At 47.2% G+C, this 26,367-nt stretch overlaps 1 protein-coding gene across 4 annotated transcripts; it reads right to left on the minus strand.

Annotated features, from left to right (window-relative positions):
- On the minus strand, positions 1-26,367 carry PAX9 (paired box 9). 4 transcript variants are annotated; one of them, XM_026120293.2, is made up of 4 exons: positions 26,239-26,367; positions 20,935-21,561; positions 18,601-18,740; positions 1-3,767 (listed from the first exon to the last, which is right to left on the minus strand). In XM_026120293.2, exons 1-4 carry the CDS (start codon positions 26,276-26,278, stop codon positions 3,513-3,515), a joined length of 1,062 nt encoding a protein of 353 aa, XP_025976078.1. In that variant the 5' UTR covers positions 26,279-26,367; the 3' UTR covers positions 1-3,512. The 4 variants fall into 4 exon arrangements, with proteins under 4 accessions (XP_025976078.1, XP_025976077.1, XP_025976079.1 ...); XM_026120292.2 differs by having other exon boundaries at positions 18,601-18,743; XM_026120294.2 differs by lacking the exon at positions 26,239-26,367 and adding an exon at positions 22,363-22,585 and having other exon boundaries at positions 18,601-18,743.

Below are 26,367 nucleotides of genomic sequence, written 5' to 3' on the forward strand. Positions count from 1 at the left end.
TCAAAATATAAAAATAAAAGGCTTTAAACATACTGTATATACATATACAGCCTTCTGCTTTACATCCTTACCAACATGATTTCTTTGCAGTTAATAGTTCAGCCTGATCTTTGATTAAAAAGGGAACCGTTAGAAAGCAGAAAACACAGCTCTGTTTTAAAAAACAAACCGAAGAATATGCCTTTTTTGTCTCTTCCAGCCCCACTCCTGGTGCAATATGGGACCTGGTTCAGATTTACACTAGAGGCCCTTTGCACCAGGACCATGGAAACAGCAGGACTGTCACAGAAGGGAGCATTAGACATCGCTGATTTCTTTGCAAATATTTGGCACTCTAGGAATGGAGTATAGGTTTTAATATTAAAAACTTAAATTCTGCACTCACATATGCTGCGTATTTCCAGAGTTTATCGACTCACCTCAGTGGGTTCAGTCCAGATTTGTACCTCTACCTGACAGCAGAAACTGACCTTTATTTATTATTAAAAAAAAATTCCCTTTTTCCCCTTTGTTTATTGTAAAGTGACTTAAAGTTGTATGGCTAATAAACTAACACATTGTGTCTTTTGGTTTACCCATGAGTATAAACAGTAAGAAAAGTCCTCGGGCAAAGGAGTACTCTGCAGGCTAATTTTACATTAGAAAACAAATGTAATAAAAATTCACAAAAAAGTCAAGCACAGGCAGTTCAGCAAGGGCCAGGGTCAGGTGCCTTTCTTCCCTCTGAGAAACACTTTCTGCCCACAGCCCCCCGACTTCCCACCGGGGGTAAGGCGTTATTTATAGCAGGCAGATGCATGAAGAGCAGTACCTGAACAAACACATACAGAAAACAAAATGGTTCAGAATCGTGTATTCCCAGCTGAGGAATAATTACCTCCTTTCATGTCCTCACTTTATAAATTATCCTGGTTTAGCTGAAGACAAGATAATTCAAACAACTCATACAAGCTAAGCATCTGTCTCTCTAAGTATCCTTCCAAAACACACTGATGTCTCATCGGAATCTCAGAAAAGACGACTTTTATTCCAGAAGCGAGGTCTCGTTGCTCAGGAAAATGTTGAAGACTTTTAACATAGGCACGCTTTGTTACAGGCTTGTGAATCCTTGGAGCTCAAAAAGCTGTGCTTTGGAAGGCTTTTCATCTTTTTTCTTTTTTTTTCTTTGATGTATGTTGCTTGTGTTGTACATGGCTAAAAATAAGTAGACTTACTCATTCAGTAATTCTATAATCCAGTCTAACAGCTAGGCTGAAAGCTAAAATCCAGTTGCCAACTAAATCATTTATTTACGGATGATTTTTTTCCTTATCTTTTTCTTCAATTTCATTTTTTAGCAGAGCTTGTCTAGCATTGAACCAATTTCTTCTGCATGGCATTAAGGCTGGGGGAACCCTGGTCTTATTTCAGCTACAACTGTGTAAAGGCAGAATAACACCAGTCACATCACTAGCAATACGGCAGCATGAAAATGCACTTGTGTGCGCATACATTTCATTGCATTCGGTAGTTTCAAACTGGTTCTTTAGAAAGTGTCCTACTGAATAGCAATGGTTGAAGCATCTCGTTAAAGCTAAACAGCTGCTGAATTCCTCTGCTACACGGAGGCCTAAGAATACAGGATCAGACCCAAGATCAGATCTCTCTTTCCTTAGGGCCATGATACAGTAACTGTGCTCTTTGTAGAAGTACTGTTCATTTAGCTGGGTTTTTTGATGCAAAAAGCAAAGGTGGCAATGGCCAGTCGAGTCATCTGGATTTCAGTGGACATACGGTATACATATTTGTACTGGTTATTTGTATCGTTACGAAAATTTGCCCACAGATTTCTCCATGACAAAAGCTGGAAATCCAGAAAGAGAGGACTGTATTTTACCTTCTTACTAAATGGATGTCTAATATGATAGGCAGATAGAGCAGTATTTGAAGAATGAAGTATTCTCCTTTGTCTTAATTATCTCTAATGATGTAATTTAAGTTATTGCACAAGATCTATAAAAATACACAATATATTAATATTCTATGAAGGATATGAAATGTCACACCAATGAGATTTTTTTTCCATGTTCACATTATGAACATACCTACAGCATCTGGAAAGCATTCTAGAATGATATTCAGAACTTTATTATTGCCCAAGGAAAACAGGAAAATTTCCAAAGATCAAAATAGTAGCTCTCTAATAAGAACTGGGACAGAGTACTTGCCACTGGATACAGAAATGCAGAAAGGGAATTTGTTATTATTAAATAATGTCTGTGTTTGTAGCACCACCACCAGTATACCTATAAGGAAAAAAAATACTTCAGAACAGCAATGTAAACTTTACCAAGGTCCATATTTTACACTCATTAAAGCAAAAATTTAAAGACAACTTCTTCTTAAAAAAAAAAAAATACAACATAATTTGGGGGCTGAAAATGCTGAACACAAGTGAGCCAACAATGACAGTACAATTCTGTTTCACAGTGGTTTTCTTAACTTACAAGGTTTTGTTCTGCCTCTCTGCACAAGTTTCACACTAATAGCATTTTCTCTACCGTTCACACTTTTGTTCAGATATTTACCACCTTTGTATACTTAACATGGATGTGGTGTTTCATGACTCTGGGAGGTTGGGTATAACTGGGGAGAGTTACTTCGCTGGATTTCTGTCTTTGAATTCTCTGCTGAAGAAATAACTGAGTTCCATGAGATGTTGAAGCCTCCACTGTAGGCACAAAAAATATGATGGAAAAAAACCCCTACCTAAACCTCATCATCTGAGGCTATCACCTCACAATGCAAGGACACAGAAAACAGCTAGAAAGTCAGGTTTTAACTTCCAAAAGAAAAATAAAAAAGAAAAGAAAAGCAGAAATGTACTGGGAGGTGAAAACAAATGCCATCGAAAGCCTGTATTTACAAATGGATAAAAATACAAACATACTATTGCCTTTGTAACGATGATGAAATGCCAGAAGAAGCTGAGAGCTGCATAATGCCTTGGTTCTATATTTGATTACCAAAAACTCAAAAAAAAGACCAAAAAGTAATCTCTTAATAGCAGTGGATTGCGTAACCTCATGGAAAGATGCTTTGTTCTCTAGAGATGGATGCAATCGGCAAATACCTTCCATGTAGTCACCTTTGCTGATTTGAGGCGTAGCAGAATATTCTGTGATGATTTTCCTTTATTGATTTTTACACAAATCATAATAACAATTGCACATTTTAAAAGTCTGTGATGATTAAGAATAAATACGTGTGGTTTTACCAGAAAAGAGTCAGACAAGTTTCCGTGAGCCCTTTGAGGGATGCAAGAGCTTTCCTTAAACAGTGCAAGGGCAACAACACACTTCTCTCAGTTTTGGATGTTGTTTTCAGCCCTTTCAATCCCCAAAGTCTTACAGGAGGAAAGTCAGGCGGAGAAATGTCAGATACCACCAGCACGAGAAAGAGCAGTCCATGAGGTGGGCCTGGGGAAGACGAACGCGCGGCCGCGCGGCGGCCATCCTGGGCTGGCTCCTGCATCAGAGCGCCGAGGCTGTGACCGAGTGGCTGCCTTCCCTGGCCGCCTGCATGCCCTTGAAAGCCAGCGACGCGGGGATATCACAGCTATGGGGCGAGAGTGGGGTGCCTCCGGCATGTTGCCAGCCGTGGCTTGCCATGTAGCCAGAAGGGGCAGCGCTGTACGTCATGTAAGGCGACACTTGGGCTGGTGTAGCATAAGGAGGCATGGCTGGTGCCGAAACAAAACTGCCGACCGCTGAGAGACCGTTGGGTGCCTGAAAAGAAAGGGAAAGATGTTTCTAAGAGAGTAAGACACAGAGTATCTGCCGCAAAGGAAACTGCCTTCATGTACTGCTGAGGTTTTGTACAAGACCCAGGGCCAGGGCACAGTGAAAGGATGAGGGTTTCGGCCAAGCACTGCCACCAATGTACATGTGACAACCAACCATGGGACTCCCACGAAGCCACTGATAATCACTGCCCTTGATTTCCATGGTGTCAGGGCCTCTTTGTGCCTTCATCTTAAGAGCAACTACCCTGCATCAGCCTGCATGCCTTCTAGCACAGGTGCCTGTCTTTGACAGGGCAGCTAGCTGATGACTGGGGATCATACACCAAATGCAGGGAGGAACCACCAAGCCTTCCCCAGTATGCCCACCCCTTCCAGCAACCTATTGTTTAGTGGCTCCTTGAGCCAGTGGTTGCACCTAGTTGTTATGTTTGAGAGCTGCTGGAGATATTTGTAATGATTTTGACCTGTCTCTCTCTCTCTCTCTCTGAGCACCTCCAACCTTTGGCAATGAGTCCCACACATCAGGATGGGGGGTGCTGTAATACTCACCCACCTTTCCCAAGTTTTGCATGGGGCATTGGCCACAGCGGCTGGGCCCTGGCATGTGGCCACAGCAGGAGATGCTGCGGCAGTGTAAGATGTGTGTGCAGTGACCACGGCCATTGCAGTGGAAGGAGAAATGGACCCACAGGGCACCTTACCAACCCCGGTGCCTCAGCCCAAGCTCCAGAGGGGTGGGCACTGCCCATGGCTGGGGTGGGCAGGTGAGGACATGGCTCCTCCTGCCGCTGCTGCATGCCCCGGAGCGGAGAGGTAACAAGCAGCTGGGGGATGGGAACATCTTAAACCCTTTGGCAACTGTTTGCTCAGAGCATGAGTCAGAACTATCGTATTAGTATTGATGAAGTCTTTTAAAATCTGTTTTCTAGATACTTGGGATATAACCTTGCAAATGTTCTTTGCTCACAGCTTCTTTTGGTTTCAATGGGGCTTCTGTGCATGAAACAAATACAGGGCTGGGTCCTTTTCTGCAGACTGTTCTCCTAGGTCCTTCCATAGGCTAAGGAGAAGGGTTTCTATTTAAATAAAGAAGGGAGAGTCCTTCAGTCTACCATGGTAGGATTTCACAATGAATGACTCCTTCCTTAAATAAAAAAGTTCTGTGGTTTATTTCACACCCTGTAAATGCTTCTTCAGCAGAACAGGTACAAAACAGGATCATTTATCTTGCTCAAGTTTTGATTTGTGTAGTGTTTATGTGTTAGGATATGTGGTGATTTTTTTTTTTTTCCCCAGAAAGAAAGTTTTCTATTTGAGTATGAAGGAACAGGTATCAATTTAGCAAATCATATATTGTCTGTCATTTTTCTTAGAGAGGCTTAATCACCTGGAGAAACTGGACCCAATCTGTGTAGTGCAGAGTTGAAAAAGGAAAAAGACTTTTGTTTCCGCTAAAATGTCACACATTTCACTTGTTCAGTTCCTGTCTGGATTGCACCTGCCTAAATTTCAAATATATATCTCCATAAACTGCACTGGCCTGCTTACAGGCTCCTGTGATTCCTACCAGTGTAGCTCACAGTTCTAGTGGCTGGATTATCCTCTCATTGCCACTTGGGAGAACAAGCAGCAATCCCACTGAAATCAATATAAATGTATACAGCAATCTAAAACAGCAGGAGACAGTGAGGGGATTCCAGCTGTAAGCCTCAAATTAGTATATTAATTAATACAAAACTTACAGGTGCAGCAGCAACATAATTATCCTTCCAAATCCATAAACACTTTGTTGAAGCTAAACTTGCCTTATTCTTCTGAAAATCCAAATATGTGACCTGGCCTTCAACTGCAATTATACATCCCCTACTGTGTCTCAGAATTACGCTTTAGCCTCAGCCCTAAATATCAGTGTTTGCAACTGTACTAATTAATACAAACCCTCAAATAATTGTACTGCAAATTAGTACACTTCTTGAATCACAAGGAAATTTATTTGATTGAATCTACCAAACACTAAAACCCCACAGTGTTACAGGTCCTAAAAAGTTGCTATTCTCCAAGCCTCTACCAATGTGTAAAGTGCTCTTCAGCAGGATGTGAAGCAAAAAAACAGAGCACCTCTCCAATTTTCCTAACAGTAACAAAAAACTTTTCCAAAAGTAGTAGAGTCATTAGAGCCAGGTTTAACACTGGGACATCAAGAGCCACAAGGCAAACCGTTCCTGCAGGGAGGAGAACTGCGGAAAGCTTCAACGGGTACTGGAATGAGAAAAGACGTGGGAAGAGCCTCGGGGGAGCCTCATGGCTGTCTGACAGCGCAGGCCAGCGGGGCAGCACAGGCACTCAGACCTCCACCCCTGGATGCTCAGGAGAGGATGTTTGATCTCTGCAAGGCCATCCTGCTCCTCCAGGCTTGCTCAGGGGTCCATGAAGCCTCTCACCCACTCCAAGTAGACTGGTACCATGTGGCACTGGCGGCAGGTGCAAGGCTCTGCCTGGAAGCCCTGTTTTAAGTAGGATCCTTCAGCAGGTATGGTCATGTGCGGTGAGCCGTTGGCTGTGCTACGTTTGCAAGGATCCCCCCTCATCTGAAGAGGAGACACATGCTCTCCAGCCTCCTGCATTGTCACTGCTTGCCCTCTACCATATGTAGCTCTAGAAGAGCCAGACTCCTTGTTTGCTATAGGAAAGAAAATGTTTCCCACAAGCTGTACAGACTGCTGGCAGTCGGATGCTCTCCAAGCACTGATGCTTCCTCTTAGAGCTCTTTAGAAAGGGCAGATGCTCTAACAATGTCTCATTTGAGGAAAGAATAAATGCTTAGACTATGAATGAATCCCTCAAAGACACTCATCATGCTGCTTCGTGCCAAGTCAAAATACTGCTTGATGCAGTAACATTGCCAAGCTACCCATCTATGCCAAGAGTATATCGGTAGTGCTCTCCATGAGAAAGGCAGCTTTTGGTTCTCAAAAATGATTTCCTGTTATGTCCAATCCTAAATTTTGTGTCCAGGCAAAAAAGTCGCTGGAGCTGATGGCTGTGCCTATAAAAGTAAATAAAACAGATCAGGGCCAATTCTTTTGCCCTGAGGATGAGCACCCGGCCCAGCCCTATGGCCAACCTCCTTCTGCCTTGTCCACACAGCCTGGTGGGAGGGTTCCTGGGCTGTGCCCTCCCTGGCTGCATGCCTGCACAGCAGCCCACGCATGGACATAGGCCAGGACTGCACCAGGGAACATGCCAACACATCACCTGCACACCGGTGCAATAGTGCTTGAGCCCATGTCCTGGCCTCCTGCAGTTCGCACAGCCGAAGCCGCTAGGGGTTTCTCCTAGACCAGAGCTCCAAGACTGACCAGTTTGCATGGTTGGCATGGTTTCCTGTAACAGCTCACATCAACAAGTCAGATCTTATCAATACATATTTATGTATGCATACGTATTTATGTCCAAAAATATATTTTCACCTTCTTCTATTTATTGGTATGTGCCTTCCTTAGTATGGTCTTGTGCCAGTATATAAAATAATAGGCTCTGGACTGTAATTACTACAGAAGTCCTAGTTTATTACTGAATTACACTGAATGTACTGCTTGGGTTGCTATTTATGAAACAGGTGAGATCTGGCTAAAGATTCACTAGTTTTTGTAAAAACATAATGTAAAAAATTCATTTCCTGATTTATAATGATCAGGACAATCCTTTTATTCCCCTTCCTTAAACTACAACTGTGATAACTGATGTTTTCATAGTATCTAACTATTTTGAATGTGATAAAGATCTTGCCCTAACTACTTAGGGCAGGATGTGGAGCCATTTCGCAGCGACTAGCAGCTGTGACCTGTCCTAGGCAACCAATGCTTGAAAGCAATTGTCTCTGCCTCACTGGTTAAATGAATTGGTCTTATTTTAGTTCCAGCGCTCCCAAGCTTTACCATGCAAAACTATGACGATTTGAAGTCCAACAAACTACTTCAGCAAAGCAGGTGGCACTGGGCTGCGTAAGGACTGGCCTGGCACAGAACATGCTTCTGCTTCAGAGGACATTTGAGCCCTATCAGTGTGGTAGTCGGAGACCTTCTCTGGCCAGAATTTAATGCTGAGGGGATGGCTACAGAAATAAACTCAATAGTCTGATTTTCACCAGTGAAGGATTTGACCCAATAATTTTAGCTGCTAGAGTTTTTACTTCTAGACAGCTTTGGGTACAACATATACATTATCTGACAGGTTGGATCTTGTCCGTCAATCTGGCACTTTTACAAACATGACATTCACTTAAAATAAATGGAAGGGCTTAAATTCCACTGGATGGATAATTCATCCTGCAGTATTTCAATCAGAGGAAATGAACACCAAAATCTAAACATTCATAATTAGGAGAGCGAGAACCCCCATGATGTTTATGGATTTGCAGAACCCTTAGAACTTGTTTTAAGTGCAGAGTTTCTTGAACCTTGTTTTTAAGTTTTATAAATATTTTTTTTCTTAATTTAAACCATTGCTTTTTGAGGGAAATTTAATTTTTAAAGCAAACAAACAAACATGTAGTTCTAACTGAATGAGAGCCTCTGCTGTGCAAAAGATAAGGGTTCCTGTCTGAAAGTAGTTGCTATCCAGTTTCTACAAAGACCGGAGGGAAATATTTGCTTTGAATTGCTGCCTCTATCAATGTTTTAAAACAACCAATGGAAAAAGTATTTCCAAATTTCAGAGTTGTGTTCTATATCTAGAAAACATGGCCTTCCAGTGATTTGTAAATTTAGCTAAACATGTTCTCACAAAGCTACCCGCAAAACAACAGCAGTCTGGTCAGGCTCACAAGTTTTGTCCGGCGCCACTGTACCGGGTTACTGCCAATACACACCAGGACAAGTGAAAGCAATACCCAGGCCAGAATTCAACGCCAAGGGGACAGAAAATCTCACATTATGGGATATAAAATTACGCTGCAGAAACAAATGGGCTACATCCATTTCCAACAGTGAAGGCTCAGGTAGTTTTAACTGAGGGAGTTTCTAGTTTTAGACACTCCGGTGAAATGCTAAGTGTGTGTGTGGGGGGTGCTTTTGATGAAAGTGTTGTTTTCAATCTGTTTGGGACTTTGGGCAGGAAGTTTCTTGGAGGAAACTTTCTTTCCATCCTCTTCCTGGAGGGGAGGATGGAAAGCAAGTCTAGAACCAAGCTTATGTGGGTCTGTCTTTGGAACAAATAATTTCCATTAGCTTTCTAGTCTCCTAAAAGTCAAAACCGTTCCTCTCCAAGCCAGAGATTACCCCCCCCCCAAACACACACTGACTTCTGTTATGAGGGTAACACCAGTGTAGTAGCTTTAGCCTCTCTCTTGCGTTTTAAGAGGAGACCAGGTACAAACTTTCTGAACAAACTTCCCAAACAATCCATGTCTGACAACAAACTATCAGATTTTTTTTCTGCCTTGGCCATGTTAATACCCTAGAAAACACAAGGTAAATTCTGCTTTCAGACATTGTGGTATGAATTCAAATTCTATCTCGTAATCGACTGATATTATATTGTTTAATTTCATCCCACTCTCTATTTTTCCTGCTCCTCCTTTTGTTTGCTAGATGTGTACTCTGAGTACCGAGATTAGAGCCTGTCCCTGAGATCCCTTCCCATTTGGCTTTGAAACATTTCAGAAAAGGACCCAGATTCACCCAATTTTTTTCCAGAAATAACATTTAAAATAATGAACCTGCATTTATGTCAGTTACTATGAATTGCAACAACATGAATGTTCTCATTTCAGGTTTACATGAATACAAACATGAGCAGATTTGACCCCACATGTGGATACCAGCCCAACTGTATAATCTAACTCTAAAGTAAGTGTCCATAAAAATGATTCCTCTTATTTTGAATGAATTATTTCCAATTATTTGAATTACTATACCACTGATCTGTAGTTGTTACAATATTTTATTATATAGATTAAGATTCTTAGAGCTTATGTGTTGTAGAAGTATTTTAAACATCTATGGAAAAAGTGTTTCTGGAGAAACATCAGCTTGAAGATCAAATTACCTGATTCAACAACACTAATGAGCTTGGACAGTGACTGAGAACAAATTCCCCTGCTGGAATCAGCAGATGCTTTGCCTCTGTCACATCTTCAGGAGCATACCTCTCATGAATACAGTTGCTGTTTAATTTGTACTTCTCAACTCTAACACTGGCGTGGATGGAATGAATCCTGCCTGTCCTTGGATCAGCAAGGATTGCCTTTATTCTCCAGCACGGAGCCTCTCCTCAAAAGCAAACTAAACAAACCTGCGGAGGTATCACAACGAAGCTGCTGACAGCAGCAGCTCTCCAGCAAAATGGAGCGTTGGCAGCAGCTTTAGTTACAGGAACGCTACCGTAGCTCCACAAACAGCCACTCTCTCGCTGCTCATTTTTCAAAATGAAAAGCTTAAACAATTTCTGGAAATGCTGAATGTGCATCAAATGTACTGAAAACAGTCAAAAGGTAGCTACTGCAGAAGTCATTTTTTCCACAACAAGGGAAAAGCGTGGCAGGGAGCAGAGCTGAAGACCTAGTCCGTCAGTCAGAAGAGCAAATTGCCTTAACACCCAGCGGATGTCTAATGTTCTTAGTGATGTGCACATAATGAGTCAAAAAGGTTATGGTAACATGACTAGGAGCAATCAAATGCAAACTACTAACATAAAGGAAGCAAACATGCTAAATCTCTCTTTTTTAATTGGAGGTTAAATATGATTTATAAATCAAACCAACATATGAGATCCTAGGGGAAGAGTAAACAAATCTTCCAAGTAAAATAGCAGCAGCCAGCATGTAATGGAAATCTCATTTAGGAAAATGGCATTACCTAAAGAGGTAATCAATACCTATGTTTATTTTAACCTTTTAAAATAAATAACATTAAATACTATTTAGACAGAGATTGCAGTTAACTAAATTAGAGCTAAATTCTGGAGCTGCTATTCAGTCCTTCAGCATCAATGGGAAAAATTACATGATCCTACAAGCATTCATTCAGATCAGTGTTCTGCTAAAATTAACAGGCTACACAGGTAAATCAGAGTTACCTAAAGAATATGGGTGTACCGAAGGGAGCACTGAGCAACTCAGCTCTGTATGTCATAAGCTTTCTCCAGCTTATGATAACACTCTTCACTAATTTTTTAGAGAAAAATGTAATGAAATTGCTAAGATGACAAGATGTATGTGAATAACCTAGTCAGAGTTGATCCCACAAACAAGTTTTTGCTGATTTTTATAATCCTGCAAAAATTTCATCCAAAAGTCTTTTCGTAGCTTATTATCAGAGTATATGCATATGCTTCTACTGAGCATGTTCCCACTTCCAGTTGCCATTAATTCCACAGCAAGCAGAATATAATAGAACAAACTCTGAAAAATGAAGACATTTTCATTAAATGATTTCAATGTCCAAAAGACTTTGAACAGAAGGGGGAACATTTTCTGGTAGGTAGGACATTACTTCAAAATATCTGTCTTCATTTTCAACGAAGACTGGAGAGTGGTGATACACTTGAATCAAGCCCATTTTAAAATTCTAACACACAGCTAAGAGACCTGCATTTAATCTGTTGCTTAGGGGAGTTGTGTTGATTCCCAGGAGACTGGGCTTTGAAAACGGAAAGAAAATTTTCCACAATGGGGAGTAACAGGATTCCTTTTTCACTGTCTTACGGAGCAGTGCTGGCAATTCTTTTTAAGGTCAGGAGTAAAATACTTGCACGCTTAAGTGCTTTAAGATTAGAATATTAATTAGTTACCCAGCCCTATTTAAAATGAATCTCCCTTACTTTGATGTCATTTTCTTTACAGGCATTTTTCCTCTCACTAAATTCAATAGTTCTTGAATTACAGTGTACTGCATGAGGCACACACACTACTTCCTTCTAAAATAAGGTTCATTCTCTTAAGAATGATCAGATCCCATTCTCTGTGTTTAATGCACTTCTTTATTAACTTAGAGTTGTTTTCTTTACTTATAGGCATCCCCAGCTGCACTGAATAACACAGAAATCAGATAGTATCAATTGAATGTTTTAACTAAAGTTGCAACATGCATCAGGATCACTCTTAATTATATTTGCTTATCGAATTCTAAATCTTAGCCTCTTCAGGGAAATAAAAATCCATTTTTGGAAATAATAATAACTTGAATTTACACACCATCACTGATCCTTTCCTAAAGGAGCCAGAGGCATTTTACATCTTTATCAAAACAAGCTCCAACAGAAACAAAAGTTAAAAAGCTCTTTCTTGAAGACTTAAACAGATAAAAACAGACTGAGGAATACACTACAAAACCAGCAGAGGAAAACAGAGGTAGAATAAAAAAGTGGGAGTCAAGGTGGTCATTCTAAAACCGAAGCACACAGAGGGAAAGGAAAGGTGAACGTTTCTTGGCCAGATATATTGTGTTTGCTAGAACAAAAGAAAGGCTCAGGAGAAAGCCATGCCAGGTGAGCAAACTCCCCTGACTAGGAACTAGCAACAGCTCACCATAGGTCTAGAACAGATTTCCACAATAATTCACCCTTGCTGTTTGGGCAAAATCTGGCATCGCGCAGAGACATTATATGAGCAAATACACTGAAAGGAATAAACATTTGTTCTTTCTACACTGATGGTTAAAATATGATGTACTTAGCAAAAGGTTCGATGGAAAATACATCCTTAATATAATATATATTTAACAGTATATTAACAGTTATTTAAATATAGAGTTATTTAAATGAAACTGAGGTTGGTAGAAAGAGACATAACAGGCAGAAAGACCTCAAAGAGATTCTGCCAGCTACAAGTTGCGTAAACATGGGGTCACATCAGTAAAATCCCCACTTTGTCCTCCCAAATGGTGTTCCCTTTTGTCTAATGAATCTCCAGCGCTGCAGAGGCAACTCCGGGGAGGCTGACAATTTAATGGGGGTGAAATCACAGTCCGTTGACTATTGAATGGTCGTCACCATTTGACTAGGCATATAGGCAATCCCTGATGAAATGCCACAACAGCCATAAATCCAAACATACCATACAGTCTTTGTCTGTTTTCCACTCCACCGCAGGCACCAGAAGACTGAACAGATTGAGTTCTACCTAGTTCCCATGCTTCTGACACTCTTGCTCCTTGACTGTGGTAGGAATCTCCCACCAGTTGCTTTTCAGTCCATTGTCCTGTTTGTCTTAATGGAGCTCCTGGCCCGTTGGGGGCCTTTGAGCAGAAGGTGCTCAGAGTGCAGTCTGAGTGTCATTATACCATTCACTCACCTCTCTGACTTTCTTTATTAGTTTCATCCGGGTGAAGTGCCCTGAAGCCATGTGGATTGGTGGGCAGGGCACTGTGTTTTGGCCGTGGAAGCAGGTGGCCAGTAAGAGGCAGGTCTCACAAATGGGGTTCGAATGGGGTGCCATCCAGATCACCTGGGAAGGAATCGGGTGCAGGTAGTGGGATCAGCTCATGCCCCTCACCCACAACATGCAATCACATGGATGCCTAGACTTTGAGGAAGTCACTTTGGTGACTATTTAAATAACAGGCACCGGTCTGGACATCCTGAGTCGCCGACACAGAACTAGATTGTCCTCATGCAAAGGTTTGCACCCTTGCACCAGACAGGAACTCGACTAAGATTCCTGCTGGGTACTATGGCAAGAAAGCCAGTATGCACCTTTCCTCAGCATCCCCCCAGGTAGGAGTGTGGAGCATCAGGTCTGGACCATCATCATAGATGAATTTAACACAGCCCTATAATAGGAGTCTAACTGTCTGAATACTGAAGTAGAATATAGGATGCCACATAGGTAACACACTAGTGAAATTTTGCAATAAATAATCTATGTAGGCGGGTCATTTAATTGGCCATGACATTTAAGGCTAAATTTTCATTTGACTCTCAGAAAAGTTACCATATCTTGTGGGTTCTAAGAATAGCAGATGAAATCAATTACAAATGCTTTGGTCACCACATATACAATTCATTGTTCACCGACCATCAAAGATCAGGAGCTTAAATATTTACATTGCCTACATTTTCTGTGCAAGCAATTGTCCAGAATTGCACCCACAATTATTTGCAATCACTTGCCCTAAAATGGAGCCTTCTCTTTTATGCTATTAGCACATGGAGCTCATGATCTACTAATCAGAAGGCCACCAAAGACTAGGGAGTGCTACCCCAAGAAAGCTGAAAAGTCAGGCCACAAACAGCTGATCAGTTTTGCTGAGACAGAGGTGAAGCAGTTGCTGCTTTGGGGTCTGTCCAACATGTCAGAGGACAACTTCACTCAAATCATGTTCACAAGAAAGACTCTTTTAATTAGGAGGAGCATTTTCAGCAACTCCAGTGGGTTTGGGATCAGTCCTCCAAAGAGCTCATTGTTTCCAAGAGCAAGCTTGCAAGAACCACTTGCAAAGTTACCAGCTTTTTTTCTATTAATAAGTATCAGCTCCTTTTGGCAATGTGCACATCTGCTTCCTGCAATGCACACAGCAAATAATTCTGCGAAAAAAAATATTTCCAAAGCTATCTGCCTCTTAACACATCATGTGGGGATGTAAGTCAGATCTTCTGCATTTTCATGTGCATGTAAATGCAAACTGTAGTTCCTTCATGTCATGTATGTCTGTACCTCCATGTCATTAGTACAAAAAGTCACAAGCATGAGGTGTCTGAAAAGTGCATTTTAAATATGATACATATTTATTGCATGTTTTCATTTCAAATGCAGAGTACAAATTTTGTATTTATTTTAGTTCTGCAGTATTTTTAATGTAGCTGTCAGTATAAAGTGCTTCACCCATAAAATACTCTGAATATTCATCTTTGGTATTAGTAATATAGTCATGTGTAGAAGCCTTCCCCCCAACACCACGCTATATGTGCCCCTATGTATAAATACTGCAATGTAACTGAGCTCTGTACAAAATGTGTATGACCCAAAACTGTCACGCTCTCAGAAATATCTGTTTTCCTTTTCAGCTTCCCTGATTCACAGCTGCTCTGTTTGCAAAGCTGTTTGACTAGAGAAATGCGTGCAGATGATGCACTGGGAAAATATAATGCAATTGCTTACATATAAACTACAACGTGGGACATCAGGTAATTAAAACTGAATAGAAACTCTACAAGGTATCTCCGTGATTTCCTGTGGAACTTTTGGTACAAAATCACAGTCTGCCAGGCAAAGCTTTCAATCCTAAATCCCAAATACAGGACAACTTCGCAAACAAAGGCCCCAGAGACACCAGGAAATTAATAACACTTAAAGCAAAAAATGTTCTACATTCAAAAGTTCAGCTTTGTGTTAAATAAGTGTGACAACATATTGCTCTGGCAAAAATATAAAGTCTTGCTGCCTCCTTTGCCAGGCAGAGTTCCCACTGATGTGTGGGGTAAGGAGTGAAATGCAGCCCTTCGAACTGATCAGAGATCAGCCTTCGCTGCTGCTGGCAAGCATGGGAGTTTTATGTTAAGAGTTTTGCCTGAAAAAAAGGCTACAGAATCTGGTGTGTTAAAACAAAGGTATATAGTTTAAAATGAGGGAATCAAATAAATATAGTTGAAAAGTACAGAAGACCTTGTTCTTTGGGCTCAATTTTTCTAGTCTTTCTCATGCAGAGGGAGTTTCCAGGGGATTTCTTGAGAAGTAAAATATTATTTTCCACAACTAAGGCTGGAGGAGCAAGTCCTTCAGGCATCTATTAGCTCTGCAACTATCTGCGAACTGTGAGAGGTGAACCTGTATTCTTGAATGTCACTGATGCTTAAAATGTACAGCTGATACTAGTTAGAAACAGCAGTTTTCCCTGTCACCCACATGAAACCCTTTGTTAATGTGCCTCACAGCACATTCCCTCTGCTCCTGTTGCGTAACTGGAAAGCCTACGTAAAGCACACAAGCTCGATTCCCTGCTGCTCTACCCCTGTCATAGGCTCCACTGACTTTCGTTATACAGATGTAAAAGTGGAGTAAGTATTACAGAGCAGCCAATTCTCTTTTCCGGGGGACCTCTGGTGTTAGCCTTCTTAAGACCAGAATTTTATAATGAGCTTTGCACAAAAGAGATGAGGAAAATAGCATTTACCCTGAAGCCCAGAGATAGAGCCTATTTCACTGTAGTCCTCCTGGCATGTAAATCATGACCGCGAATTCCCTGTATTCCACCATTCCAGATACCCATTTGCTGGAGCTGTATAAATGAACCAATGTTCTCTGCTGTCCCCTGCTCATCTATTTACACCCAAAGCAGGACACATTGCAAGAGCCTACGTAAAGGCCCAAGGACATGTCGGAGGCTTTCGGTCAGGCTTAACTGGCAGAGAATGTCACCCAGCCTCACTGTGCTTCAGAGACCAGCAAACTACTAAGCCACTTCTACGTGCAGCAAGAATTCAGTTTATGAATTTCACTTTGCACTTTGTTGGAACAACTCTTTCAGCTATAAGAATCTTATAAAGAATGGAGAAAATCACATTTTCACATTCTTATTTGACATTTATTTTCTTTGAATATATTCTAAATTAGCAAGGAAGTATACTTATGACACATTAAGCAAACAATGGACATATGAACGGATTCTCTGATAAACAAGTCTGAACACTGTGTCAATAGCCCAGCCTATGCATTAGAAATTTCCAAAGCCAAGTTCTGTTTATACTTATTACTTATTTTGGGTGATGTGGGAATCACCTCTGTATTATTTTTTAGTGTGCACAGTTCTGAAAATGACACTTTGGAAAAATACCTTTTAGCTTTCCTGCCCTTTTAAAATCCCTATGCAATGTATTTTGATAAATGAATACCATTTTATTAATAATAATTTGCTCCATTTTTAAATAGTCCATACGTTTAAATTACATATATCAGGCAACCTTTTAGGCTGAATGAAACTTTGAAATAAAAGTGGTCTTGATGGTAAAACAGTGATATATGTTGAAGATGAAAGCATAAATATTGAAAGAATTAAACAAGTTAAAAAAAAATAGTTTCCAACACCAGCATTGAAAATAATCCAATTTATATAACATTGTTCCTCAAAATTTTGTTAAGGCAAATGTGATTCTAACAGAGGCAATAGTTTGTAATCTATGAGCCAGATCCTGTGAACATTTCAGCAGAATTATTCACTTCTGAAAGTTATACGTGTGCAGAAGGCGCAGACTGGAACCTAAGACAATGCAGCCATGGTACAGCTGTTCTTAGCAGGATAATGACAAGATATTTCCATAATTTTTAGTAAGATTGCCCACATGTTATTTGTTTTGTTGTTAAAGAAAACCGTGGAAAATTAAATTTTAAATCTAATTCTAAAACTAATCCTATCTTCCACTTTGCAGTAATGGCTGTACTACATAACACATGATTTGTAATAGGAAATGAACAGAATAATAAAGGGATAATAGTAAAAATGTAATGGGAAACAAATAGGATACCACTAAGGCCTGCACATCGCTTGCAAGGTGTTACAGGTAATAAAATGGTTGTTCACGTTTGGGGCCTACAATATTTCCCATGCTGCCTCATCCACCTTTCTGAAAGCATTTGCTCAATTTGTGCTCAACATCTTGATTTCGAAAGGGTCTGATTCAGCTACTCTCAGCACCAAATTTCAGATACAAAAACTCTCTTCACCATGGAACCCAAAACCAGCCACAGAACTTCAGCAAACATGTCCAAAAAATCTGCTCTTGAATGGTAACACGCTAAATACAGACCGTAGTTTTTCCCTGAATTAATTACAAGTATAACAAATGAACTGCAGGGAGGCAAATGTATCCTCTGTCACACTTAGAAATTTGTTTTCATTGCATGGAAATGTTCTCAAAACCTGTGCTCTCCCAACAAGTAACAGTTAAGTCTTCTATAGCTTGTCTCCTGGCATGGGATTTGATTAGCAAGTACAAAGATTTAGCCAGAGATTTATTAAGCAACAGTTATATTGTGTTGTAATTAAAATGTAGGAAATTCACAGTCTACTTAAGCGTTTAAAAATACTTAATGTAGGAAGCAATTACACCTCATTTTCAAATTATTCCCCTGCCTGCAGCACTCGCTGCGGACAGCGCGAAGCGCGTCTTGACGGACGGCAGCGGCAGCGCGCCGAAGCGCGCCGCACCCGCACGGCCGGGGCACCGCGGGGGGAGGCCGGCGCGGCGCGGCCGCGGCCGCGGCACCGCTCCGCACCGCTCCGCACTGCTCCGGGGCGGCGCTGCGGGCCGGCGGGGGCCGCGTGGCGCCGGGCCGAGGCCGGGGCTCGGGCCGGGCGGCGGCGGCGCTGCGGCTCCGACGGGGCCGCCGCGGCGGCGGGGTTCAGGGCGGCCCCGCGGGCAGGCCGCGGGGGCAGGTGCTCGGCGATTCTCGGGTGTCTGCTAGTCGGGTTGGGCTCGGGGAAGCCAGCGCCAGCGTTTGGAGCGCGGCGCCTGGCAAGGGTTAGCTGCGGGTGCTGCCCTCCCGTCTGCGGGCGGCACAGCCCTGCGGCCCGGGCTGGGCACAGCAGAGCCGGGTGGGCCAGAGCCAGCAGGAGGAAGGAGGGCTGGGGTCTCCCCGGGGCCCTGGGTGGTGTTTGTGCTGAGGGAGGGGAGAGGAGAGAAGGAGGGAGCGAGGCTGTTTCCAGGCGTCGCCTCTCCTTACGGGCTCGTTCGCAGACCAGAGCCAAGCACCGCCGGAGGAAGGCCGCACCGTCCCGAAACCAAGCGCAGCAGCGGCGGGGAAAGGCCGCAGCCCGGTGCCTGGCCGGAGGCCGCGCTCAGACGCCCTGTGCATCCGCGCCCGCCCCTCGCTCTCTCTTTACCTGGCTGTACTTGGCCTCCTGCTCCAGGGAGCTCTTCTCCAGCCCGTTCACGGCGTGCTGGGCCGCGGGGGGGAAGCTGTTTCGGCCCAGGCTGCTCCACTCCTCCACCTTGGGGCTGGGGTAAGGCGACGTGTCGCTCACTGCTGGGGGACACAGCGGGAAGGCGGCGGTTAGAGGCGCCGGCCGGGCCGCGGGGCAGTTTGCTGCGGGCGGGACGTGCCCCCCCCCGCCCCGCGGGTGCTGCCCCGGAGGCGCGGGGAGGCTCCGCACCGCTGGGCAGAGCTCGGGGGAATCTCTCCTTCGCCCCCCACAGCCGAGGGGCAGAGCGGGCTGAGCCTCTGGGGATGCCCCGAGAGACTGGCCGCTGCCCTGCGGGTCTCTTCCGTGCAGCCGATGGAAACGCGAAGCAAATCGCCAGCAAAGCCCAGGGCTGGCGGATGTCGCTCACGCTCGCGTCGCGGCGCTGCCCCCCGCCACTTGCCCCCGGGGTCTCCCGAGGTAGATTTACGTGAATCGCCTCGTGTGTGTGTGTGTGTGTGTGTGTGTGTGTGTGTGTGTGTCCCCGAGGTCAAACGATAGCCCCTGTTAGAGAGAACCCTGACACGGCTGAAAAATGAACCAGGCTGCGAACAACTTTCCGAGAGAAAAATAAAAAACAAAAAAGAAAAGTAAGGAAAGGGGAAAGGGGGGAAAAAGAGAGAGAGAGACATCCCGTCCTTTCCACGCGCCTCAGCCGTGCTTCGGGAATACCGGGCAAATCCCGCGGGCACCGCCGGGGAGCCGGGGGGGGGCCGGTCTCCGCGAGCCGCCGCGCCCGGCCGCGGAAGAGCCCGCGGGGCCGCCGGGCCCGGGCCGCCGTGGGAAGCGGCTTCCTCGCGCCGCCGCCTCGCTCGGCCCCTCGCCGGGGCTGGAGAAAGGCACAAATCTGCAGTTGTCTTAAGAAATTGAGCTCTCTCGGTGAGCGCCCTTTTCTGCTGATCTCACACTTTCCCATGAATAGGGGCTTCCTCTCCATGTCAGCAAGGTCAGCTTCTCCTATAAATCAAGGGCGAGCAGCCCCCATCTGCGGCATCGGCTGCTCTGCAGCCCCAGCTCTGCCCTGCGGAGGGGAGGGGGCGAGGTTTCACGCTGCAGGAAGACGTTTGCAGCTCTCGAGGTCTGAGGGACGGGGGAGACATCTCGACACCCGGCAGTACCGTCAGAGGCCTGCCTGCCAATGTGGTGGTAATAAAAGAGGAGCTCACTAAAAACCTCTCCCTCTCTCATGTAATTGTAATGTCCTCATTCCTTGTAATGTTCCTTTCCAACACGACCTCTCTCTGGCATAGAACAGACTGCCAGGCGTGTATCTTCTAAACTCGGCTCCCAAACACATTTGTTCGTGTGTATATATATATATATTTATATATTTATTTATATGTATGTGTGTGTGCATTTTGCTTGAAAAAATACCAGCTGTTTTTTTCGATGAAAAAAAGATAATTAGTTTGCAGTGCATAAAGGAGCAATTTGTGTTTGAGTAGCAATTTGTTGCTGGAACTGGATTGTTGCCGTTAAAAATGCAAAGAAAACAGAAATCGCCCCCCCCCCCCGCCCCTTCTGCTAATTGGGAAGGAAGAGTGGGACACAGAGATCGCTGTAGGCGAAGGTTATTTTAGACTGTTGTTTTAACCACATTCACTGTTAGTTCACTGGCAGAGACCGAAATGGAAAAAATGTCCCTTTCTTTGCGGCTGGGAGAGGCGACACAGTTTCCAGCCGGAGTAACAGAAAGAAGGTGGAAAGAATAAAAGAAGCAAATCTTCAGGGTTTCGTTTTCCTGGACCACCACTTTGGAGGAAAATAAAGTATCAGAATGAAAGCAATTAGGTGACATTTGAACTTCCTGCTTGGGCAAATTTGGCCTGATTGCGAAAACTGGAGAGAACGGACTTCTCGGCAGCGCCAGGGAGGTTCCCGTGGCTCGAGGGCGGCCGCGGCCGGGCCGGGCTGGGCCGGGGCTGGGCGCCCCCCCGGCCGTGGGCCCGCCACCCCCGGGCCGGTTCCTCCAGCCGAAGCTGCCACGTCTCGGGTCACGGCGCCACCGGCGACGCCCGGTATTCAGCATTTGCTGCAAAACCTGCAGCCCATCCCCGGGACCTCTGAGCTGCCCGAGTCACAGGGCACGCTGTCCGGTAACGTCAGAGCCTAGCTCGGGCTGGGAAGAACGCGCCGGCTCTGCAGGTCTCTCGAGGCTGACCAGTGAGCCCATCTGCCGGCCCGGCGAGGCAGGAGCCCGGTGGAGACCCCCCGGCCCCGCCTTGCCGCCGGCGCGGCCCCGGCCCCCCGGCTCACCTTGGTCCGTGATGGAGCGGATGCCCAGGATGTCCGTCACCGAGTGGGAGGACGGCCAGGTGCGGGGCATGGCCATGGCGCCGGGGATGGCGGGCACCCCGGGCGGCGTGGGCACCTTGGCTCCTGCAGCAGCGATGGGGCTGGGGTAGGAGTAGATGTGGTTGTAGGGCAGAGCCGGCTGCGGCGGCGGCTGGTGCTGCTTGTACGATTCGTAGTGACTCTGCTGAGACAGGTTCCCGATTTTGTTGCGGAGGATGCGGCTGATGGAGCTGACCGACGGCACGTTGTACTTGTCACAGACGCCGTCAGCCAGCAGGCGATCCCGGATCTCCCAGGCGAAGATGCCCGGGTCCCTTTGTTTGTAGGTCCGGATATGTTTCACCACCGTGGGGGTGGTGACCCGAGGCTTGCTGCCTCCGATAGCCCCCGGTAGGATGGAGCCGGTCTCGTTGTAGCGAGCCAGGATCTTGCTGACACAGCCGTGGGAAACGCGCAGTTGCCGGCTGATGTCGCACGGCCGGATACCCAGTTGCGCCAGTTCCACAATCCGCAGCCTGATGGCATTGGGCAGGGGTCTCCCGTTGACAAACACCCCCCCGAGCTGGTTCACTTCCCCGAAGGCAGGTTCTGCAAGCAAACACACAAACACACCCGTTGGGCACGCAAACGGCTCAGAAGGGGCGTCCGAACTGTCCGTCATTAAAAGGCAGATGCCGCAGCTCGGACAGACCCCGCTCACTCCCCGCACACCTCTTTCAAACAACGGGGTACTCCCGGAGTTAAAAAAAGAAAAAAAGTGGCAACAAATGTCACAGCTCCCTGGACTGCGCATCAAGCATATTCCAAAAAGCACATTCCAGAGATGAAAAATGAGATCGCCCCACCAGACGAGTCAGCTTTATTGCCACAGGAAAAGGAAAATAAAGAAAAAGAAAAGGAAAGAAAAACGTTTTTCAAAGGCATGGGGGAGGGGGAGGAAGGCAAAAGTAGTTGAGGAAATTCTGCTCGGTCTTGGGAGAGGCAAGGGCAACGCGGTGCTTCTGAGAGACTGGTCGGGACTAGCTGTTTAGAGACCGTTCCTGGCGCTGTTAGCGCCTCTCGCTTAACAGCACAATTACACCAGGCTGTAAAACAAACGTGCTAAAATGTTAACTGCTCAGATCGGTGTCAGGAATAATATACAACGTGCCACAGGCTCCAGCCATCCACTCGGCTGCGATCCTCCCTCGTCCTCGCCTAATAACATTAATAATAAACCAAGCAGTCATTAGCCTTCGCCGTTCCCTGCTCCTGACCCTTAACGTGTTCTTACAACTTGTAGGAACACGAGCAAAGTCAACAAGCGAGCTGCGGCGGCACATGACGGCGCACGGGTGCTCGCTCTCTCTTGACAGCACTTGAACCCTCCTGCAGCTTCCAGCCACTTACCCATTCCTCTGAGCAGGCACCTCTGGGGCTGCCCTAAATCCCAGACGGAGACCTAACGACAGAGGCGCGCTCCCCGCCGCCCGCGCTCCCGGCCGCGCCAGCCCACGGGGCTCGCGGACTTCCACCGCGGAGGCAGCAGGCGTGGGAGGAAAGGCACTACGAGGAAGTCTGCTTCCCGGCGAGAGCCTTCACTTCTGCATTTCAACCTCGGGGCAACGTGGGCAGGGCTGGGCTGGGCAGGGCGCCGCAGCCCATCACTCACCCGGGCCCGCCCCCGGGGGCGGCCCCGCCGCCCAGGCGCCCTCCTAATGGCCGGGGGAGATGACGGACAGCGCGGCCCCGGCGGCCCTTCCGCTGCGGCTCGCGGGCGTGCTCGGCACCTGGTCCCCGGTGCAACAGACATCGCTGTTTGGTACCTGCCTGGCGGTAAGCTGCACGCAGAGCCCGACTAGCGCCGGGGCCGCGCTCCTCGGGGCTGGCGCTCTGGGGGGCACCGCCGCGCAGGGCGCCCTGGGCCCCCCTGGGCCCCCCTGGGCCCCCGGCGGGCAGGGCGCAGCGCCGGGCGGCCCCCGGCGGCGGCGCTTCGGCCCCCGCAGCCCTCGTCTGGGATGAGGGACGGGGGGGTAAACGGGGGCTGGGGGCGGTCGTCGGCACACGGAGCAATTAACCAGGGGTTTCCCTCCCCGGCGCTTGTACAGAGGAAAATAACGACGTCTTGAAACAGGCACGGTTTTCCTACGTTCATTTTGCAGATAATGAGAGAAGTTCTTGTTTGTTTACCGTCGCCTTATTATAATCTTTAAATAAAGCACTTTTAAACTAACGAGTATTTCACGGGTTGGTGCAAGAGAGGGTGGTGAGCGATGAAGGTTAAGTCATTTTCAACGGGAGCTACAAACAGGTCGCGAAATCAGCTGCGGCTTCGCTTGCGGCGGGAGCAGAGGGGCGGGAGGTCGCGGTGCCTGGCCGTCGGGGTGCTGCTGTTCCCCGGCCCTCAAAGCGAAGACCGTCTCGGGTTTTCTTTTAATCCCCATATAAAATATGGCACACTGTTTAACTGCAAAATGTCAACGCCTTGCAGCTGATTTCAACCTTTGTCAAAGACGCTGCTACATATTAACAGTTAAAAGAAAAACAGACAAAGCTGGTAGGAATTAAAGTACGTGTGGGTCATGGTGTGTTTGTGTATGTGGAAGAGAGTGATACGTGTTTGGTTTGGCATTAGGCGTACGAATCCTGATCTGCCAGCTTGTGTGTGTTCCTCTTACATACATCCCACATACATCATGTTACACACAGAGATCATAGGCTTCTCAGCTCCAAACAGGAATTTATCATGTTTTTCTTTCGCATGTTCTGAGACTTTTTGTTTGTTTTTTTTTAATCGAGTCTCGAAGAAACGGGCTCTATAAATGAAATAAAAAATGAAAATAAATAATATGTTGACTGGAGTGCACGAAATATCACCGACTAAAATATAAATTGGGTGTCTCTGAAGTGTATGAACCCCGTATGAATATTATTTTAAAGTGAAATATTTATAAGGAATGTTTTTATAAAAATCAAATGAATTGAGCTGGATGTCAGAGCCTGCACGTATCTCAGTGAATGTGCACAATTAGGAATAAGTAGGATACTACAGGAAATCGCCCAGAAATTAATAGCATGCTGCAGACGGTTTGCGGTGGAAAGGCGGCGATCGCGGTTGCTCCGCAGGCATGACTTGGTTTGGTTGGAATACCGGCGGGTCCTTTTGATTCCTCCGCACGGATTCAAAAACAACCTTTTTCTATGGAATTTCTATGCCTTTTTTTCAGAAATGTGAATCGCACATTTAGGATATCGCACTTGTAAATTATGGTGCTTCTTCAGCCGTGATAAAATCCCCCCCTCCGCCCGGGCACATACCGTCGCCCTGGGGGCTCGCACGCTGCGCAGCGAATCCTCGCGGGCGTTTGCTAAAGCCAGAGCCCTTTTTGCCGTTTCGAGTTGACCTGTTTCGGTCGGGAATTTTTAAGGGAGGAGGTATCGAACTAGTGGGACACAAATCTAGCATTTAATTAAGTTAATTAAGTAATGTAACATAACAGTGGAGGGAGCGCGCTTTCATAAAACTTCCGATCTCAACTAATAGCATGCTTCTTCCCGAAATATTATCGTTAGACGAATCCCTCACAAGACTGCTCTTTTTGCAGATACTCTTTCCCCTGCCTTACCGAACGAGAGCTTCAGCCGTGCCAGGCTGTTTCCTGAGCTCCCCCCGCAGCCGAGCACGGCGGCTCCGCACCGCGGTGCCGGGACCCTCGGCCGCCTGCGCGGCGCAGACGTCCCCTCTGCTGCTGCTGCTCCAGCTCCGCTCCCACCGCCTGACGGAGTGCGGCCGGGGCGATCGCCGCGCAGGCGGTTTGTGTCAGCCCGGCCCGGCGGCTCCGGCGGTGCAGGGCCCGTCGGAGCCCCTGGCGCCCCGCGGGGTCACTCTAGACGTGACCCTGCGCTGCTCTCTCTCGCCTGCCTGGCAGTTTCTCGTCCTGTCTGTGCCCGTTGTGCTCAGAATTGTGTCCCTGTCCGTCCCCCCCGCGGTGTCCTCCAACCTGCCTGTTCCCCCTCCTTCCCTCTCCCACCCCTCCGCCGCCGAGCCCGCCTCTGATCTCCTGGATATTTGGTTTCTTTCCCTTTCTCAATGTGTGTTCCTGATGTGGTCCTGTCGGAAAAGCTCGTTTACTCTGGTCGGGTCTCTAGTGGTTTAAGGATAATGTTTATCAGAAGTGAACGTGCTCAACTTGTTTCCATTCAACTGCTGAGTGTGGGCTGAAATACCAAAGGTCACATCTACAGTGAGTCGGTAGAGGGCAGGGGGAGCCGAGAGGAATATGAAAACATTATAATATACAACAGCCTGCTGATCGCTTGTGACCTGCCTGGCAAAAAGATTAATTTTTTCAGGTACGGAATAATTAAAGAGTGGAAGGGGGCGGGCGGGAGGGGGAGCGGGGCAGCGGTGCCCCCCGGCAAGGGCACCCGTGGCCCGGCGGGGCAGGGAGGGGCTGGCCCCAAGCGCGGTCACCTCGCCGCTCCGCAGGCGGCCCCCGCCGCGCCCCCGCGCTCCCACCGCCGGCTCCCGCGGCTGCCCAAGGTAAAGCAGAGGGGCCGAAGGAGACCCGGGCCGGGGCAAGCTCGGAGCCGGGTTCCCGCCTCCCCCCTTCTCCTGCTCGGTGGCAGGGCAGGAGAGAGGCACTGAGCTGTGCCGCCCGGGGCGTCTCACCCGCACGCTGCTGCCAGAGCCCCCGGTGGCGGTGCCCATCCTTCCCCCGGGGTTCCTGCCTCGGCGTGTGTTACACCGTTACCGGGGCATGAAAGAGAGAAACGAGAGGCTGCTTCCCGGCTTCTCCCTCTCCTCGCTCGTGTGCCTAAGCCGGGCTCTCTCGCCCGCTCTCCGTGAAGTCTGGTTCGAGCGGATTTTCCGTGGGAAATCGCGGGTACCCACCGCGCTGGCCGGGGCGTGGCCGGCCGGCTCCCTTCGCAGCCCCGCTGCCCGCCCCCCCTGCCTGGGCAGAGCCCCCGGGGGCGCCCCGAGGCCGCCGGGGGCGCCCGGTTTGCCCTCCCGGCTTCCCGGAGCCGGGCGGCCGCGCAGGCGGCGGTGGTGGGGGCGAGGGCTTCACCCCCCTCGCCGCCCCCCGGCTATTAGGGGCTTCTCCAGCCGCTGATGAGGGGCGATGGCCGGGGCCTGCAGGGAGTGCTTCTCCCGCGGGCTCCTCTGGGAGTCCTCCGCCGCTGGAAGGGGCTTCCCCGGGCGCGGCGGCATCCCGCCCCCCCGGGCCTTGCTCGGGCCGGGGCCGGGGCCGCAGCCCGCCGCGCTGCCGGCCGCCAGTCGCTCACCTCGGCATGTTTTCCGCAGACAGCTCCTGTCTCCGTGCATCGCCCTCAGAAAGAGCCTCTCCTCCACGAGGGCCTTCCAGTATTTCGGTAGAGGCTCCGCGTGATTTAGTGCCTCACTGATCTCCAGCT

The sequence above is a fragment of the Dromaius novaehollandiae genome, chromosome 5 (genome assembly GCF_036370855.1).
Source record: "Dromaius novaehollandiae isolate bDroNov1 chromosome 5, bDroNov1.hap1, whole genome shotgun sequence".
Taxonomy (NCBI): domain Eukaryota; kingdom Metazoa; phylum Chordata; class Aves; order Casuariiformes; family Dromaiidae; genus Dromaius; species Dromaius novaehollandiae.